This window comes from Prorops nasuta, unplaced genomic scaffold, assembly GCF_024137725.1.
Source record: "Prorops nasuta isolate Cenicafe-Biocafe unplaced genomic scaffold, Cenicafe_Pnas_1.2 PNAS00011, whole genome shotgun sequence".
In the NCBI taxonomy this organism is placed as follows: Eukaryota; Metazoa; Arthropoda; class Insecta; order Hymenoptera; family Bethylidae; genus Prorops; species Prorops nasuta.
The window spans coordinates 2077292-2096181 of NW_027116808.1; the positions used below are offsets into that span (position 1 = coordinate 2077292).

The 18890-nt window shown below is 43.3% G+C and overlaps 1 protein-coding gene across 3 annotated transcripts in view; it reads left to right on the top strand.

Moving 5' to 3' along the window:
- The window catches only part of LOC136777532 (protein Fe65 homolog), an 81488-nt gene extending 62644 nt beyond the window's left edge, over positions 1-18844 (top strand). For 2 of the 3 annotated variants that reach the window (XM_066733890.1, XM_066733892.1), the window contains 11 exons: positions 10763-10888; positions 12187-12419; positions 12614-12732; positions 12860-12972; positions 13054-13252; positions 13324-13457; positions 13544-13794; positions 13883-14085; positions 14171-14347; positions 14423-14596; positions 14839-18844. In XM_066733890.1, coding sequence (XP_066589987.1) covers positions 10763-10888; positions 12187-12419; positions 12614-12732; positions 12860-12972; positions 13054-13252; positions 13324-13457; positions 13544-13794; positions 13883-14085; positions 14171-14347; positions 14423-14575 — 1708 coding nt within the window. In that variant the 3' untranslated portion in view covers positions 14576-14596; positions 14839-18844. The remainder of the gene's footprint in view (positions 1-10762; positions 10889-12186; positions 12420-12613; positions 12733-12859; positions 12973-13053; positions 13253-13323; positions 13458-13543; positions 13795-13882; positions 14086-14170; positions 14348-14422; positions 14597-14838) is intronic. The other variant, XM_066733891.1, reaches the window with a different exon arrangement.
- Positions 18845-18890: the final 46 nt, after the last annotated feature.

Genomic DNA, 18890 nt, shown 5'->3' on the forward strand with positions numbered 1-18890 from the left:
TTGAACGCGGATGACGAATGAACGCCATAAAGCATCATGGGGACTCGATAGGATCAACAATTATGCCGTTCCGAGGGTTATTTCGCGTTATTTCATTCCTCCTCCCCCTCCCCTGACTTCCTCCCTAGAATAGGTAGAACGATTGTAAGATTTCTTAGGAAATATTGGCAATAAAAAGAAGTGGTTTTCCGTTGACTTGCATAATGCAGCAGTTGCTTTATTTGTTTTCGTATGTGTGGCTGACGTATGTGGTGATTTCTTAAGGGGGTGGGGCAGCAGTAAATGTTGAAATTTTGGCGTGGTTCCCATGGAACTCCCCTATGAAATACCCGAACAGTCTCTCCACTTCCTACTCAAATATCGTTTCGTCCAAGGAATTGCCTCGAATCATAAACTGCATTGTGAATTTTATGTGTTTACGTCGAGACAGAGAATTTTGACGCAGCATCAAATATTTCCCTGGTAAATATCGCGTGTTTTACTCTCGTCGATTCCAAAGGGGTAGTTCCCTTTGGAGGATGGATTAAAAAATATTAGAAAAATCGAGGAGGTGGTCGATGATAAAATTTGTTTATTTTGATTTTTGGTATTGCGAAGGAATTTCACGAGATGCAGCCCCTGGCCAACCTTAGAAAAGCAATTTCCTTTTCAATCTAAACAAGCGAGTAACCCTTATTGCTCCCTGCCCTTCGTTCGCCCCAATAAATATGATTCCCAGTCGCTGAGAGGACAGGAAAAATAATACTGTCAACGAAGATTTCTGTGGCCAAACTCTCCTTCTGTCCCACGTGACATTTTTATACCTTAAAAAATATTATTGCTTATATATCTCCTCACCCCCCCCTCCCCATATTCCCCATCGTATCATCCCTTGTACACAGAGACTCCGAATAAAAAGCTTAGTCTAGGATGAGATTATATTGTATTCCCCCGGAATGGAATGTGCTCGAGAAATTTCATCCCCTTCGTGATTTCGTTATCTTTTTTTACAGAGACTAACATACACACACTAGTACAAACGTGCATGACTCTATTGACTGAAAAACTTTTGCATAAAAAAATAGTAAAGACCCAAGTTTATCGGCCAGGGAATATTAAGTGTTTTGACGAGTTTCCAGGATTAGGGGAATATATTTTGGTGTAACGAGCGCTGGAGGGTTGTTTGACAACGACAGTGGTGGTGTTTGAGGGTGATTTTAGGAGTTTGTGGCATACGGGAGGTTTGGACAGGGAGTACAATTTCCCATCAAGATCGAGAGAATGCTTTCGATAAGATCGTCCGACGACCACTGTAGTGCTCTATTGATTCGCCGAGAGTGCATTCTGTTGCGAATTCTGTTGATGATAATCCCCAAGCAAGCCTGCCATGCATATGCATAGTTCGCGATGCAACAACATTTCATGTGGACATTAATTGAATTTACATTCAGACGTAAGTCAACCCACGAGATCAATCGTCCATTTAGTGCATTAATCACCAACTCCTCCTCCCCTTCTGTCGCTTGCCTCACCTACCCTGAAATAAATTTAATACCAACCAAGATAGAATCGACGAGTGATATAAATCAACGATAAGACCGACTGCCAGAAAAACATATTCCTGTTATCAGACGGAGATTCTCGTTTCGTTAAATCGACGATTTATTAATTATTGGCCCGAGAAAAACTTCCCAGAAGAGAAACTTATTTCATCGGGAATCATTTAGGGTGATTCGTAGGAGAACTGGGAAAAGGCGAATGGGGATGGAAAGGGGCAAGAAAGGAGTTTTTGGAGGATCCAGAAGAATCGACTTTCCAGCGTCATTGGACGCAGTCTCGTTTCCTGCGTAAACAAGTAGTTCCTCTTTTCGCCAAGTTCCACCTTATCTACTCAATTAGACAAACTACTTCTACTCCGGCAAACATCGACGAAAGGCCTCACCCTACCCCCATTCACCCCTTCACTTCCACCGTTCTTCGCCCTCGTGCACCCCCTTTGGTGAGCCTCCAAACCAACGCAGGCAAAACTTTCGAATTCACTTTGCCAATTCTCGTCTCAGTCGAGATTTTCACCGTCTCCCCCTCCACTCCCAGTGTTTACCAAGAAAAAGCGCAGGAGATTCGCCAGAACGCAGCAAATCGCTGCTTTTCCCTTGTCTCGCCATTTTCCTCCTAGCATACCATTGTTCTTATGAAATTCCACAACTTTTCGTCGATCCTCGATAGCCATTTCGCTTACGAGGCTGCGCTAATGCAACGCTAAAGGTCCCACTGTCGATAAACTTTGCATTAAGTAGCGAGGCGGCGATAAAGTCTGGGGCATTAAAAAGTTCAGTAGTACGATCGACCATAGATCAGCCGCTTTAATAATTTTCTCTATCGTCGTTCGTTCACGGATGTGCCTTTTCTCCTGATTGACCCAGCGACGGTATGAATAACAGAAACAACATGGGAAAGAGGCAGGCAGGTGGGGTGGGGGTAGAAAAGCGATCGGAGTACAAGTAGAAAAAGCAGTGGTGGTCGAACGACACTAGGCTTAGCATATTCATGAGTCTCTACGTGGATCTTAATAGAAAAGTTGGCGGGGGTCGGTAAGGTGGAAAATAGACACAGCATTAAGAATGTAAAAATGCATGGATGCGCGCGTTGTGAAGCGAGGAGGGCGAGAGAGAGAGAGAGAGAGAGAGAGAGAGAGAGAGCTGTGTGGCGACCGCGAGGCGCCAGTAGTAAAGGCACGCGATGGTACGGCAGGCTGTGACGTCACGCCGCGGGAATCGAGAGTGGCCGAGGTCGCGCGAACCCAGGCGGCAGGAGCCGAGTCGAGCCGAGCCGAGCCGAGTGTCCGCCATGATACTCTCTCTATCCACTCGGCGTTTCCAGCTCAGTCATTCGGCAACCTCCGCTCGATTCGCGTCGGATCGCCGATCGCTGCGACGTTGCCAGCTCTCTGCACTTTCCCCCTCCCCCCTCCCGTAGTCTCTCTTTCACTCCCGTTACGATTCCTGTCCGGCCAACCAAATGTTACCGCTTGCCGCGAAACGCTCGATTGTTCGAACGCGCGGAGCCGTTGGAGCGTGAAGTGTCGGGGCCAAGAGGCGCCTCCGTGCTGTGAGGCTGTTGGGAAAGGTGCAGCCGTCCAATTCCTGGAATATCGATTCTGTTTTCCTAAATGAATAACAATCCGGGCGTTCTGGAGGTCGCGGCACGACTTCTCTTGCCCGATAATCCGATACGCAGTTGACTGTAAGTCCTTAAAACGCATCGTCCGACCAAACTCTTATTTTTATCACTGCCGATGATATTCTCGTCCAACCGACCCTCTACCCAATGGGATTAACCGTTCCGTATACCTGGAAACGTCTAATGCACACGGAAAAGGTATCGATTCGCTGCTCTGATTAATTATTTGCACTAGAAATATCCCTGTTGAATTGTGCGCGAACACTTTCCATCCACTGTCTTTCTTTTTTTTTTTACGTGTTTAGAATTTTTAATTTACAGCTTTTCGTCCCGCGCGACACTTGGATTCGTCCAGTTATCGTAATTGCTGGATCTCCCTTGTATCGTTTGATGCGAATTTTTGCGCTTATAACGGTTCACACATTTGGCGCAGTTGTATATATATATATATATATATATATATATATAGTAACGTTAATTTTCGAGTAGCTAATATAATTCCACACTCGTTAGGATAATTATTGTTGTTATAAGCATGTAATTTTTTGCTGGGTCTGTTTAACCGTTAAATATGCATGAACACGTGACACAATTGGTGCTCTGTATCAATTCGACGTGGTAAACAGTTATCGAGCGAGTTTTTATCGATTCCAACACGTTTCGGTTGGGGAATTGGTGGATGAGTAGCAGCAGCTTTTTCCACTCGAGTCTGAATCAGCAAAAAACTGTCTGACTCACGAAACGCCAAGAGGTCTATTGTGGTTCTGGCTCAAAATTTGTCTGGCCCGGCGTGTCTTTTTCCACTTGGCCAAGAACGGTCAATTCTCTTACCCTTATTATCAATTTCAGACTAGTTTTGATCTGCTTTCACGCATGATTGGGAAAAAAATTTGGCCAATTGGAAGTTTCGTTGGGTTGGGCAATGGCTGAAGGGATCCCGGAACGCGGTAAGAATACGGCTGGGGGCAAAAGTGGGGAACGAAACGTCTGCGTGTTCGTGTTTGGTGTGTATATACTTGAGCGTGAGAGCAGCAAATTCATCCGATGAGAACACGTGAAACTTTTCCGCTGGAACAATGAAACTTGCCCAACAAGCCTGATCATATCGTTCCCTATCCACTCGATTACCATTTCACTGTCTCGGAACGTCGATTCGACTCACGTGACATGAAAAATCATGGAGATTCCAAAGGTCGAGAAACCGAGCAAAGTCGGAGAGAAGTAAACATATTTGTGTGGACGAGAAGGAAAATTAAAATTGTTTTTTTATATAGAGTCCAAGATAACGCTGTGTTTGAAATAATATAATCGCAGGTGACTTTACGATCATCCCAAATGGTAGTTCGGGACAATTTTCCGGACAGTTTTGACCTTGCCTTCCATTAACACCCTGGCGAACATTAGCTGTCTTAACGATAATAGAGACTCTTCCGGTGTATCCTGGATAACAACAGGTGCACCGAGTTGCCCTCGTTCTTGAAGAGTACACAGCCTTTTGGCGGATTATTCGCCCAGACATGGAGAATTCACGGATTAGCTTTTATCCTCTACTAAAATTTCATTCGCTATACCGTGCGATATGCTACTTTACCCACTGCTACGTATTGGCTTTCAAACCCCCTCCTCCCACTTTGCTGCTGGAAAACTACGCTTTGCCGTACCATAAATTCCATTACTACTGCCAATTCGACAATTTACCTCGACAAGAATTAAATGATTCTCTAAACTGGAACGGAGATAGAAATTTTGCAAAGTATGTTTTCTTGCTGCAAAAATATCTCGACGGGGAGGGGGAAGAGTTTTATTGGTTAAAATATACTAATTGCGTAGAAATACTTAAATATAACAAAGTGGTATTAAAATGAATAGCGAAGGGAGTAGGTGGATAACGGGTGACAAAGCGTTATCTCGGCTGGAGTCATCGATTCCGAAGCCATTTAACGAGCAACGAGCCGCGATTAACGCGAGGAGCCATTGAACGGAGGCAAATGGCGAATGCGAACACTCCGGCAGTGGCTTCAATTAACGATACCCGCGGAATTCGAAATGACGAAGTCGACTCGTCGAGTGGACCGAGCCGAGTACCCGTGACGTAATCCACTTTTACTACTGAAACCCGTCGCGCATTGACCTGGACCACTTTTTGGCCAGACGTCTTTTTCCACTGACAGGAGAATGGCCAGAAATTCGGTCCGAAATTTTTGAAAGTGTTTACGATTGATCGAACGAACTTCTGCAACTCCATTGAATTTCCCTGCAGCGTACGGTGTGTGGGAGTAGCGGGAGTGGGGAGTCACTAGTGGAGGGGAGAAGAGAAAGGATTAGACGCCTGAAGCGAGGTCTAATTTTAGAAACGAAATAAGATTATTCTCGCAGGCCTGGAGATTGCGCGTCGACCTCGGAATGCATAATGGACGAGGCTACCAGTCAAAACAAATAGGAACAGAATTTCTCTGTGTGTACCATCTCCTTCTCTGACCCCTCCTCTCGACCCTTCTAAGAAGCAACCCTCTCTAATCCTCCAATCGAGAGCAACTAATGGGATTTCGAATTTTACCACTAAACTGAGTTCGTAAAAGTTTCCAAATTACATTTTAAAATTCAACGAAAAGCCAATTTTCTTGTATAGCTTCCGGTGCACTTTTATACATATATATATATATATACAACATGACCGAAGAGAAGGGCCTCCCTCCAGGTGAACCCGGAAGTTCATCTAGTATTTTCCTCGCACGGAATTTCTATGCTACGATTGCTCAGAGCCAAGCAAGTGTCCTTGAACGATTGTCGAGGACGAGAACGTATCCGGTGGGTGGTAGGAGCGTTGGAGTGAAGAAAGAGGGGGGGGGGGGTGTCGAAAGCGGGAGTAGATTTCGAAACTGGCGATCTCGATTTTATCTCGGGACTCGTGATTTGGTCCCAGACGTGCCAAGCAATTACCCCCCGTGACTCTTGCACTCCAAACAAGACCACACCCTCCCCGACTGATCTTATCTATCCTTTTCTACTGGTGTATCCACACCCAAGGCCCGGAGAGAGCAAAACGTTCCTGGCAGTATCGCGCTGGACGCTTCGACGATCGATCGCGTCACTAGGAACGATTAATTCAAAGAATTTTCGGTGCCAGTGAAAACGGACTGTCATGGTCAGACATCGCTAAAGCTCGCCTAAGGACTCCCCTGCGCGGTGCTGTCGCGTCCCGATGGAAATGCTGATGCACGAGGGTGGTTTGGGGAGGGGGTGGCAGGAATCGGTCATAAAAAATAGTGGCATATAGCGAGTGACACGTTCCACGTTAGCGGAACGTTGAGATATTACCAGAACCAGACAAGCTCGAGAGTCACATGCAGGCGGGCTTCCCATAAATCCTCGAAATAGAATCCACCCTCTATTCGGTGGTGGAGGGAGGGAGGGGGGGGGGAGGTGTAGGAGGGATACCAGAGTTCTTCAAAAATTCACCCACACCCCCCTCTCATCCCGACTCTTCCTCGCCATACTTCACCTTTGGTGTAATCGACGATCGCGGCGGGTCGTGCGTGCTTGATAAATCCCAACGTACAATGCCGGAGAGAATAAATGTCTGGAGAGAGTCTCTCTATATCTATCTCCTTCTTTTCTCCCTGTTTTTATTTCTCCATTTTCCTTGTCCCTCACCCCCTAAACCCTTTCTTCTGTCTCTCTCAATATTTCTCCCCCACGGTCTGTCTTTTTCACCCTCCGTGTCTTTTTCTACTCGTCTCTCACCCCAGACGGATCATCCTTTCCCGACGAAAAAAGGAAGTCCTGAGAATCCAAGATTCTCTCGGATGATCCACGCGGTATCCGTTCCTGGAAACGGACGGTCGAATCAATTTTCAAAGCTGGCTCACCTATGACCTACTTCCACCCCCCTTCTTTATGTTATACGTCAGTATAGAGGGGGATTTTGAGGTTAAGATTTTTTTGGAGAAACTCTCTGGCGATGGGTGGAATTTATTGGAGCAAGCTGGTGACCATTGCGGGAGCGAGGGGTGGGGATTTAAGAAAGGGGAGATCCAAGGGTAGGGGGGGGGACGTGGTTGAACCCCCCGAGGGCCGAGAGTCGGTAGGAAAGTAGTATTTAGAGGCGAAAGACTGTGCAGAGCGTGTACGTGGGCGTTCGTACAAAGTGCGCCAGAGAGTCAGCTACTCTCCAACGCTCGATCAATACACACTACGAGGTCTCCCTCTCCAGCCCCTTCCACCATCCTGTTCACCCTCTTTCACCAGAGAGAGAGAGAGAGAGAAAGAGAGTCAGTCGGTTTCCAGCACCCTTATAGCCAGTTAGCCGAGTATTCTTCGTGCCAGGACACACACGTGTTGTATTCACGCTCCTTGAGAATTTAATCGGCCACGCCAATGGACCTCCACCTCTCTCTCTCTCTCTCTCTCTATATATATATATATATATATATATAGAAAGAGAGAGAGAGAGATAGTTTGAATCTTTAGTCTTGCACTACCAAACTATACACTCTAAATTTTCCACAAAGAAAGCCAACAAAAAACTGTCCTCTTCGATTTCAATCCATTCGCCCAATTGCAAGATTAAAGAAAGGGGGGGGGGAGGATGGTAAAAGGGTGGAGAAAACGCAGGACCAAGATTTGATCGAGCTTTATCGCGCAACTTAGATTAAAATCTCGGTGGCTACAGACTTTGGGTAGTTTCATAAAAAAGGGTCGTAAAGCAGCAGGGCGAGTCTTGGGGTTTCAGACGCCTCGCTCGCGACGCACGAATACACCAGGGTGGCTGCGTATCGCTGGCAGCCATTAACGACGCCCGGTGACGTCTGATCGTGCACGGAAACGGACCCGGCGAGAGATCGAAATTCATCGAATCGAAAGTGGCAAATTTGACGCTAGACGTAAACTCGTTCGAGCGATAAAACGTTTCAGTGGATGCTTCGGGATCGATGCGTGCGAGAGCTCGCTCTGGCAGGGCCGGAAAACGACGATTTACGATTACGAGAGGTAAACAGACTCCGCGCATAATTTACGAGAGACGAGAAACGCGCTTGGCACCACTCACCTTACGACGTAATTGAGCTTAGCGGTTGTTACGACGACAGCGTTAGAGACTACCCCTTACTGTACTGACTGTGCTGAGCGATTAGTATCCGTCGTTTACCCCCTCCACCTTTATTATGCGTTTCTAACCGTGTCAAACCTATTTCGACGCATTCTATAAATTCCTGGGAGGATTTTGTTAAATTTTGCAACAATTATAAACAGATGTATGTGTGTGGGGGAATACTCTGTACGAAGCATTTGTTTCAATCGTTATATTCTTCCTTGTACTAATTACTGAGTAATTAGTAGTATTTGCTTGCCTCCTTCATTTTTATTATACGTTTCTAACCGTGTCGTATTTCGCTTCGACATATTCTATGTATATTGCTAATCATTTTGATAAGAAATTTATTAAATTGCACAGTATTAAACTAATTTAGTGCACGCATAGATATTTGCTTTATTTTATACAAAAAATTCGTTATAATTATTATACCCCTCGCTATACCTATCATTCGACGATCAGTATTCGTCGTTTAACCCTCTTTTATTATGCATATCTAACAAATTTAAACTGCATTTCGACGTATCCTGTACACACCCCTGTTTATCATATATATATCATTCCAATAAGGAATTTATTAAATTGCACAATCATAAACAAATATATGTCCGCAGATATTTTCATTAATACCCCTCGCTGTATACCAACTACTGAGCAATTATCATTAGTCGTTTACCCCTTCACCTGTACACTATACATTTCTAACTATGTCAATCTCAATTTTAACATATTCTCTATATTCCTATTCATAATAAAATTCAAATAAAGAATTAATTGAATTGCACAATCACACAAACACACATACACAGATAATTCGATGAATTTCGTATGAACGGATTCATCGTAATTATATTCAAATTAATTGATTCTCGTTACTGTAATTAAATCGTTGATATTGTATATAGGATATGGAATACTTTTCTGAATATTATTATTATTGATATATAAAGTATATTAAAATTAAAAAATTGTATTTTTCCATTTAAAATTTCATCATGCTTGTTTTCACTCCGAAGTGATAATTGACGTTAAGGGGATCGTAGAGAAAGCCCATCTCGATGGTTAACGTGTTATTATCGAGCATAAATAGTGAGTAATCCGAATGCGAAACGTTCGCGAGTGGCCAATAGGCGCGTTTTATGCTGAAAGTTTCCTTTGATGCATTCACGTGGGGTAAAATACGACTGGCTGGCATAATTAAAAGAACCTAGGTGGCAAGCTTACACCACTTACAATCGAAAAACAATTTAAGGCTATTAATTATCCGCCTGGTAGTACACCGATTGGCACGATCCATCGACTCGCAATTAAAGACAATTGCGCTCCCGTTTAATCCACCAAAAACATTCGTCATTTCAATTCCAAACTAAATCTCTACCATCGCCACTCCGATCCAATAATTTTCACACGAAAAACAGTCGATATGATTTTTTTCCCTCCTTTTCGTCGAACTTAATCGATTTTTCACGTTTTATTTTTTCTATCAATCTACCCCCACTCTGTGATAAATTCGATAACTCTTGTTTCTCTACAAAATTCGTCGAGTGCAATTTAATCCTCTTTTGAATGATTTTTTTTTTATTAGGGATATATAGTTAGTAATAAATATTTATATCTATCCAAATTAAATTTTTTGTAGTTTTTGAAAATTTATGGTGTTTGGTGTGTCGATCGTTCGATTTTGATTTTTATTAGGATATGTATATTTAATTTTTTTAATAAAGACGTATAATGTGTGTTTGGAATGAAGGAAGGAAGAAAAGGATGGGGGGGGGGGGGAGGAAAAGAAGGAAGCGAGAGATGGAACGACGAGCCAATTAGCGTCATGCGGTGGTAATTATCGTGATTAACGTGCGTTTCGAGACAAGCCGCCTGGCTCGGTGCTGCCTTGGAGGAACTCTCTCGGTGCAGCTGCACCGGTTAATCTCCTCCGAGGCTTCGCTTCCCCCCAGGGACAACCTGGCGAACCCGACACCGCAAAGGGGAGCCTCGTCGAACCCATCGAAAACTCATCTCGCCTCCTCAACTGCACTTTTCACGAATAAACTTCTCCTTTCTCTTCCTTGAAAAAAAAGAACTTCGTCAAAACAATTTTAGGAAGTAGTAATTAAAATATTGGTGCTAAAAAAATGATAATTGTAGAGGAAGTAGAAAAAAACAATAGGAAAATAGAGATAGGGATTTTTAGAATCGATTGGTTAAGATTAGGTGACCTCTCCTTTCTCTTCCTGGAAAAAAAAACTTCGTCAAAAAAGAAACTTCGCGAGAGCCTCGACAATTAAAATATTGAGATGCAAAATAAATAAATAATAAAAGCAGTAGGAACTAGAAAAAATCGGTAGAAATTTGTAGATAAGAATTTTTAGATGGAATCGATTAAGATTAGAGGATATAAAATGTGAATGCAGAAATGCGTGGATGAGAATTGAAAGTGGAAATTGAAAGTAATGAGCAGACAAATTGCAAGCAAGATGACTAATTCGTGGAACTGGAATTCTCGTGATGATGCAGGTACGGCAGTGAGGGTGTGGCGGAGTCCGCTCTGGTCGACGACACCCTCAACGGGAACCCCCGATCTTCATCCCTCCAATCAGGATCGCCGGGAACGCGAGAGCCTGCGGATCTTAACGCGAGAAAGTACGTACCAAATAATAATGAAAGCACAGAAATCAAAGTAAAAGTAAAGCAATCAATCAATCAGTATATCTTGTAAAAACTCGTGCCAGATCGTTTCTATTTACGTGCACTGCTTTCAATCTCTCACGTATATTTTTACATAGATGTGTGCGTGCGCGTGTACGTGTGTGCGTGTGTGTGTGTGGCTATGTAGATAATTGTCATAAAACTAATTCCTAGCCCCAAAAACCTTATTGGCACGTTTCTCCTCAGCTTCGAGCACTTGCATCCTTCCAGTCTGCGAAACATTAAAAAAAAAAACACCAAAATCCACCCCCTTAACCTTCAATTGTAAAAGGATCGTAACAGTAGAAAAGAAATAATACAATGCAGTATAGTTGGCTGAAAAATAGCTTTCAATTCTTGCATAGTTTTCTCTTTCTTCCTCATTCTGGTAGAGTGGATTCGTGTGAGAACTTTGTTGGAGGGCTTAGAGGGGGAAGGGGATAAATTTCGGGTTAAAGGGGGATGATTTTGGGGGTAATTGCGGGGAGAGCCGTTGGAGCGCTTGAAAGAGTCGAGAAATTTGCGGGAGGCTGTAAAATCTTTGTGGGGAAATCATTAAGTGGAAAATCCAGTGGTGAACTTTATCAGGACGGGATTGGTTAGAGAGAGGGGGAAGAGAAAGGTAGAAACGCATTTGGCATTGTGAAAGAGCGCAATATACGTCGCACATAACTCGACCAAAGTGGCCAGGAGGCAGGACCTGGACGCACGAATAGCTACGTGGGCGAATATGTGCTGTGTTGAACGAGCGAGGGAAGAGAATAAAAATGCTAAATGAACGCGCCGAGATAAGAATCCCAATGACAAGCGGAATTGGAGCCGGCTGGGAGCTTCCGGGAATTGCGACAAATCGTGAAAAACACTAAATGCAATGCCAGAAAAAAATCTCACCAGCTTCCACCTATGAATTTTTCATTCGCGCCTCTTCGCGTAGATTCTTACCACTTTCAACCGATCCAAACAACCTCTCCCCCCTCTTTTCTCGCCGCACAAAATTATTACGGCTCTTAACTTATTGTAATAATAATAATAATCCACTTACCGAGCTGATAAGGATATTTGCCGAGGAATCTCGTCAATCGAGCAAAATATTGTAGATTTTATGGAAATTCATTTCAAGGACGCTGGTTTTTAAAATGATAAGGGACTTTTGTAATGGTAGTTTTGTTGTTCTCGATCCAAGGTAGAATGTGTTTTCGTGGGGACGAGATTCCCACGAGTTTATTTTTTAACGGTGATGGTTAATTTTGCAGCTACTGCGAGAAACCGGACAACGAGTTAACGGAAATGGGTGGAGTACCGCACGTGGAGGGTGGCTTGAACAGCGAGCTGTACGCGGTTCCCGTTAAACGACGCCAGCCGAAGACGCCCAAGAACAATGCGAGCGTGCAGAATAACGTGCAAGAAAAGCCGGCGCCGGAAACCGACAATGCAGACTCGGAAGATAAGGATGAAAACGTACCACCAGGATGGCAAAAGCACGAAGGTATTTATAGAAAATTCCTTCGTGATTCCAAAATCCTCGTCCATTTTGGTTGTAATAAAAAAGCTTTTTTTTTCTCACCAAGATAATCCGATCTTTTTAATTCCACATTATTATATCCCGTTTTGATTACGATAAGAAAAATTTATAAAAATAATTATAAAAATCTCATTAACGAATCTACGATTCACCTTCAGACGAGAACGGGCCGTACTACTGGCATGTGAAGAGTGGAAATATCCAGAGGGAGCCACCCGAGGCGTCTATCTACTCGAAAACCGAGTCCCGTAGAAGTCTCGTTAAAGATAACGATAGTGTGAGTGCTCTTCCTCGACTTTATCAATGATTCCACGACGTATTTTAATCCCTTTTTCTATTAACCCTGCTTTTTATTCGAGAAGATCTCTGCCTCATTCGTATATATTGTTTTATTTTTAATGCAGATCCATAATTTCCATTCCCTGGGTGGAATGGTGAATACGGTAACGCGAAGCAACACAAGCTCAGCCCTAGATCAGGACTTGGAGAACAAGAGGAAGGAAGAATTAGCGCTCAAGTAAGAGACTTTTTTCCAATCGGGTAATAAGACCGAAAGGAATAATTATTTTTATAAAAATTTGGAATGGTGTGTTTATAGACGAAGAAGCTACCCTGCCAGAACGGACTCGGAGGGTCGTGATAAGCCTATAAGATTCGCCGTTCGTTCTCTGGGCTGGACGGAAATAGCCGAAGAGGACTTGACACCTGAACGCAGCAGCAAGGCTGTGAACAAATGCATCGTCGACCTCTCACTGGGCAGGAACGACCTCTTAGACGTCGTTGGAAGATGGGGAGACGTGAGTGTAAAAAGTGCTTCTTTGATGCAACAAAGAAACACAGTCAGATTTTCACAAATCATCCTTTGCAGGGCAAAGAATTGTTCATGGACCTCGACGAGGGTGCATTGAAACTGATAGACCCTGAAAATCTGACTGTACTCAACACTCAACCCATCCACACAGTGAGAGTCTGGGGAGTTGGTAGAGATCACGGGCGTGAAAGGTAATTTGAAGTGAAAGACAAAAACCTCCGCATAATATTTATTACCAATATACGATAACACAATACTTCATGAATATTCCTTCCAGGGACTTTGCGTACGTGGCGAGAGACAGGTCCACTAGAAAACACATGTGTCACGTATTCCGTTGCGACATAGCAGCACGCACCATAGCAAATACACTGCGGGACATTTGCAAGAAGATAATGATCGAGAGGTCGCTTCACCAAAATCTGGCAAAACCTGTCGACATTAATGGTAGAACGAGCCTGGCGACGAGACCTACAAACTTACCAACGGAACACAGGCGCTTTCACCGAAATGGACAGGCGTTAGTCAGTGAGTGTAGTTTCTTTGATTTTTATGTAAATAAAAAATAATTTGATTAGATATGATGGTAAAAAATGTTAAATCGTCCCTTCATCAGCGCAATCATTCCCGACGCCGATGGAGGAGCCTAAGAAGATACTGGAGGCTCAATATTTAGGCTCGATGCAGGTGACCCAAGCAACAGGGATGGAGGTGTTGAACGATGCGATAGATCATATTGTGACGAACACCCCGAAGAGTCAATGGCGAAATGTAAACGTGGCTGTGGCTCCTAGTATGATATCCATACATTCGCTCAACGTGAGTAGACCCCCCCCCCCCCCCCTGAAACAAAAAGAACAAAAGATTAAAACTCTTAAACGTGCTTAACGACACGACTTTTTAGGACGACAAGCTGATCACGGAATGCCGAGTGCGTTATTTGTCCTTCTTAGGCATTGGTCGCAACGTCAAACAATGCGCCTTCATAATGCACACAGCGCAAGATCTGTTCATCGCACACGTATTTAACTGTGAACCTAGTAGTGGAGCCCTTTGCAAAACAATAGAAGCAGCTTGCAAGGTGAGTCCCTAGTGCACGGCTAAGAACAATGGAAAACTCCCAATAGGAAATTTAATTGTATTATCACTCCTTAAGCTGAGGTACCAGAAATGTTTGGACGCACATCATCCGCAAGGACTGAGAAACGCCAGTAGCCTTAACACTCCAAGTGGCCGAGGTCTTGGCGCAACCATAAAATCTTTGGTCGGTTCTTTGACCGGCCGTAAAAATAAGCAGGGTGAATCCTGAGACGAGGCACTCTCGCTGCAGGTAATTTTCCACTCTAGCTTAATTTCACTGTTACACTTCTGATCCGATTGCGAAGAGGAAAGGATACGATAAACCCAAAAGAATGCAGAAAACTCGCGATCCAATTCTTTGAATCAATTAACCTTGATTAACCTTAATAATTCGAGTTTACTGTGGACTTTGTCGTATCTTCTCTGACTGACTGATGTTCTTTAATCATGGAGCACTATTCGCTGTCTTATCAAAGACTTTTATGGCCAAAGGAGCTGTGGCCACTGCCTGCTGAGCGAGAGGTGATCAGACACAGACATCTGCAGTCGCCGTTGACCTTGAAGTACTTCGGTGGTTCACCGCCAAGCGCGTCTCTAAGATCGCTGCTCTCACCATCGTTGGACAGCAGGCGAATCCAACTAGCTCGCTGGGAGAGCAATCCTTAAGGACGCACCATAATAGGAAACGTATAAGGTCCCTCAAGCTGGAAGCCCTGAGAGGCCTTGGAACACAATGGGAGACCGAATGTTGCGGAGTATTTACATCCACTGTATAGTGGACTACGCTTACGTGTATCGATATGATGTTGTATGTTAAGGCAGTGTCGAAGAGGTCAAACCCTGAAGAACCAGCGGGACGTATGGTGATAGTCCATGAAGAGGGAGTTTAGTCTGTACATAAAACCGTGGTAACTAATACTAAGAATTTGATGGAGGAACCGGGGGAACCATGTAAAAGTTGAGGGCACGAGTGGCAGTGTGAATATGATAATTGTAGTTAGTGGTATGCATTCGGGGGCATTCGACGGGAGTTAGGGCTTACACATGATATTGTAAAATGTGTATTTGGATGTACAGAATAGCTTGCGGAGTATTACCAGACACGACTACAGAAACACTGGCACGTTGAAGGGGAGGAAAACAGACACCTACTAACACGTATACACGTATATATAAAACTGGCACATGCACGCACGCAATCGGACACGAGAAACTAAATGACGTACGTACATACACGGTAGGTTATAGGAAAGTTATTTTTTATGCGGAAAATCTAGCAGAGTTTGCATATTTAGGATGAGGCGATAGGGAGATTCGCGACCGTCCTTTAGGTCCCGAAAGGATTATAACGACAAGGGCAAATATCTACGCGTATAATATCACGATCCATCAATAAGTGTGGCTTTATCTCTTAGAGATGTTCCACCGACTCTACGATAGACTAGCACATTTTAGACTGCTTTACACATATCGGTTGGCCAAGGAAAGTTTTTTACGAGATATTCTAAAAGCCGAACGAGCCAGTGCGTATAGCCAGTGTCTTCGCGAAATTAGCGGATTTAGCAAAATACGCGAGGTACTCCGTGCTTAATTAGTTTAGGAACTTAACATTCCGCTAATGTTGCGACACTCAATCGATGTGTTTTAGCCAGTTAAGAGTCAGTCCAATAATTGGCCCGATCTATACCTTTGGCGTTGGTTTCACTGGGACTGACAGTCCCACCAAAGCTCTTAGAATGCGTTTCTGATGATTCATATCCAATTATACTCATTGGAATGCACTTGTATCAACGACTCAATGGTGAGTTTGGCGGTGCCGAGTACTGAGATTCGAGAGAATTCCACGGATTTTCCGGGAATTCGATCTTGCAATCATCGTCGTTGTCAATTTTTGCATTCCTCAGCAACTGGCCTTATAGCGATACGTATCAGAGGAATCGTTGCTGGATAATTCGGAAAATTCATCATGCGATTATTCCTTTGATCATCGAGTTTGAGGAAACCGATCGCATTTGTACGTAGGACGTTGAAATAAGTTGACGGAGAGTGGGGGACGCGAAGTTGGTCGTGGGGAGAAATTCAAGATGGATACCCTGGTCGTTGTTGGAGGACGGTCGTGTCGCGAGAGCAACCATCGCTGAAAGATATATACTTGCGCGGGACCCAGAACGAAGATGATATTTCTATGTAGCATTTTAATAAGACAGCACCGAATATGAGCTGCTTAATTGTATCCTGAGAATGAGAGGGAGAGAGAGAGTCTCTGTGTGTGTATGTGTGTGTGTGCTGTGTGAATGAATAGCACGGAGAGAATAGTAAACAAAGGAGGCATAAACAGGAGAGAATTGAATTACCTGGAAAAGCAGGGCAGAGTATCACACAATTTGTATATAGTATATGTTTACGTGGATCATCATCGCCTTTTACTATGAATTTAAACGGTATGGAGGATCCTAGGAAAATGGCCGATGGGAAAACGGAGCAGTGAAACAGGTTAACCGCGAAAAAGCTTTATATTCCCTTTGAATGTTCAGGCTTCGCTTTTTCATATATTATATAATATGCGTTTCTCACAATCACGGAGCTCGGATAAAGGTATGAGTGTTGGAACTGGAGAGCAAGAGCGATTCTTTCCGAATGTCGGGTGAAACTGTCGAGGAGTGACGTCACACTGCGCAGGGAGACATCTCGTGTCACGTTGGCTGAACTCTAAACGCTTTCGCGCCTTGGTTACCCGCGTTCTTTCAATTTTTCTACCTTTCTTTTCTACCGAGTCTTGTAATTTACTCCGAATCGTCCGTGACGCAGGGAGAACCGTGCGGATCTGTAAATATTCACAGTACACGCAACACCTACACACACACATACACACATAAACAACCACACGTGTTTTGAGATAAACATAACCTGTACCGTGACGAACGCGATTAGAGAGATAAAGAGGGCCCGTTTGGATGGTATAAAAGATTTCTTTCGATAAATTATCACGCTTCTTAAAACTCAAGATACTCGCATACGGAGGGAGATGGATCAAGTAGCCTTTTGAACAGAAAGAAAACCTCCTACGGGTGTCCGAACGGGGCTCTCTCTCTCTCTTTTCCTCTATCTATAAATAAAATAACACATACGTATCACGCGCGCGCAATTCTTCGGTATGGAAATTGACCGGAAAACGTGCGCATAGCTTAATTGTCTCTTTATAGGTGTTGACATGTCGCCACGAACAATAATAATTGAAAAATAAGAGAAGAGAAAAGCCACTTGTAACAGACCTAGTATAGCGAACTATATTTGCCGTGACACGTACTAACCCAAAGAAAAAAAAGAATTTACTAAATAGAAGAGTTGTTCTGCACAAACACCACGCTTCATTAATAAATATATAGCGAGCTACCCCTATCTCCCCCCCCCTATCTCTCTCTCTCTCTCTATCTCTCTCTCTCTCTCTCTCTATCGTTTACTGACAATTGTCACCAATTAAATTTATCATTATAATATTATTATCATTATACCGTTATTATTATTGTGTATGCTTATCATTTATCAAAAGCAGCGACGCTGTTTCACACATCACCTTTGGTCACGTTATTTATTGCAGACAGTCAAATGTTGTTTGCGTCTAATATACTAATAATTAAAGAAAAAAGGAAAATTGTTTATCGTTATTACACATAGTTCGGAGAGAGATTTTTCATTCGAGAACCGTAAGTTTAAAGATGCTCGTCTTAAGTAAACTTTATTACCGACCGAGTCGCGTTACTTGCTGGCTTCGTTAAAGATTATTAAAATATGTATAGCGAACACTATAGTAGAGTTTTACTCGAGGTGCTCGAAGTGGGAAGCACAGACTGACAAGCTTTTACTAGAAAAAGATAACAAAGAAAAATGATATTTTTTCGTAAGGAAACGAAAAGCGTTCTTTCACGGGAAGAAACGATTTCCGGAAGCCCGGCGAGTAACGAGGATCGGTACATGAATTATAAACGATCATTGTCATCATAAATCTGGTTGTTACTATATTGTTGTCATGATCACGATGGCTGCTGAGCGTTCAGAAAAGCCATTGCTAATTTATCGCATATTGTTACTATTGTATTAAAAATAAAAATACTCACGCAACGTGTTGCGCGATCGGCACGTCGATAAAGAAGAACAATGGAAAAATCGAAAATGGCGGAGGGCCCTCTAGCGAAGCTAACCTAAATCTTCCCAAAGTTACGGCTTTTAGGAGGGAAATTGTATACATCGTTGTTTTTTTTTTTGTTTTTAGAAAAGATCGACAAAAATGGTTGCTTCGAAATTTGTGACGATCGCCGTCTTTTCGCTTCGATGAGAATCAATCACTTTCATATGCACTCTCACTTACCATTGTTCACCATGCCCATCTGTATTGCGTAGTTTGACCGATCGATAAACTATAGCGGACATGCAGTACAGAAATGAATTCTACTGTAACCACACCTGCCTCTTGTGAATAAATGCCTATTTGTTTCTTTTACCTCTCTCTTTATATCTATATATATATATAACTTTTTTGAACACCG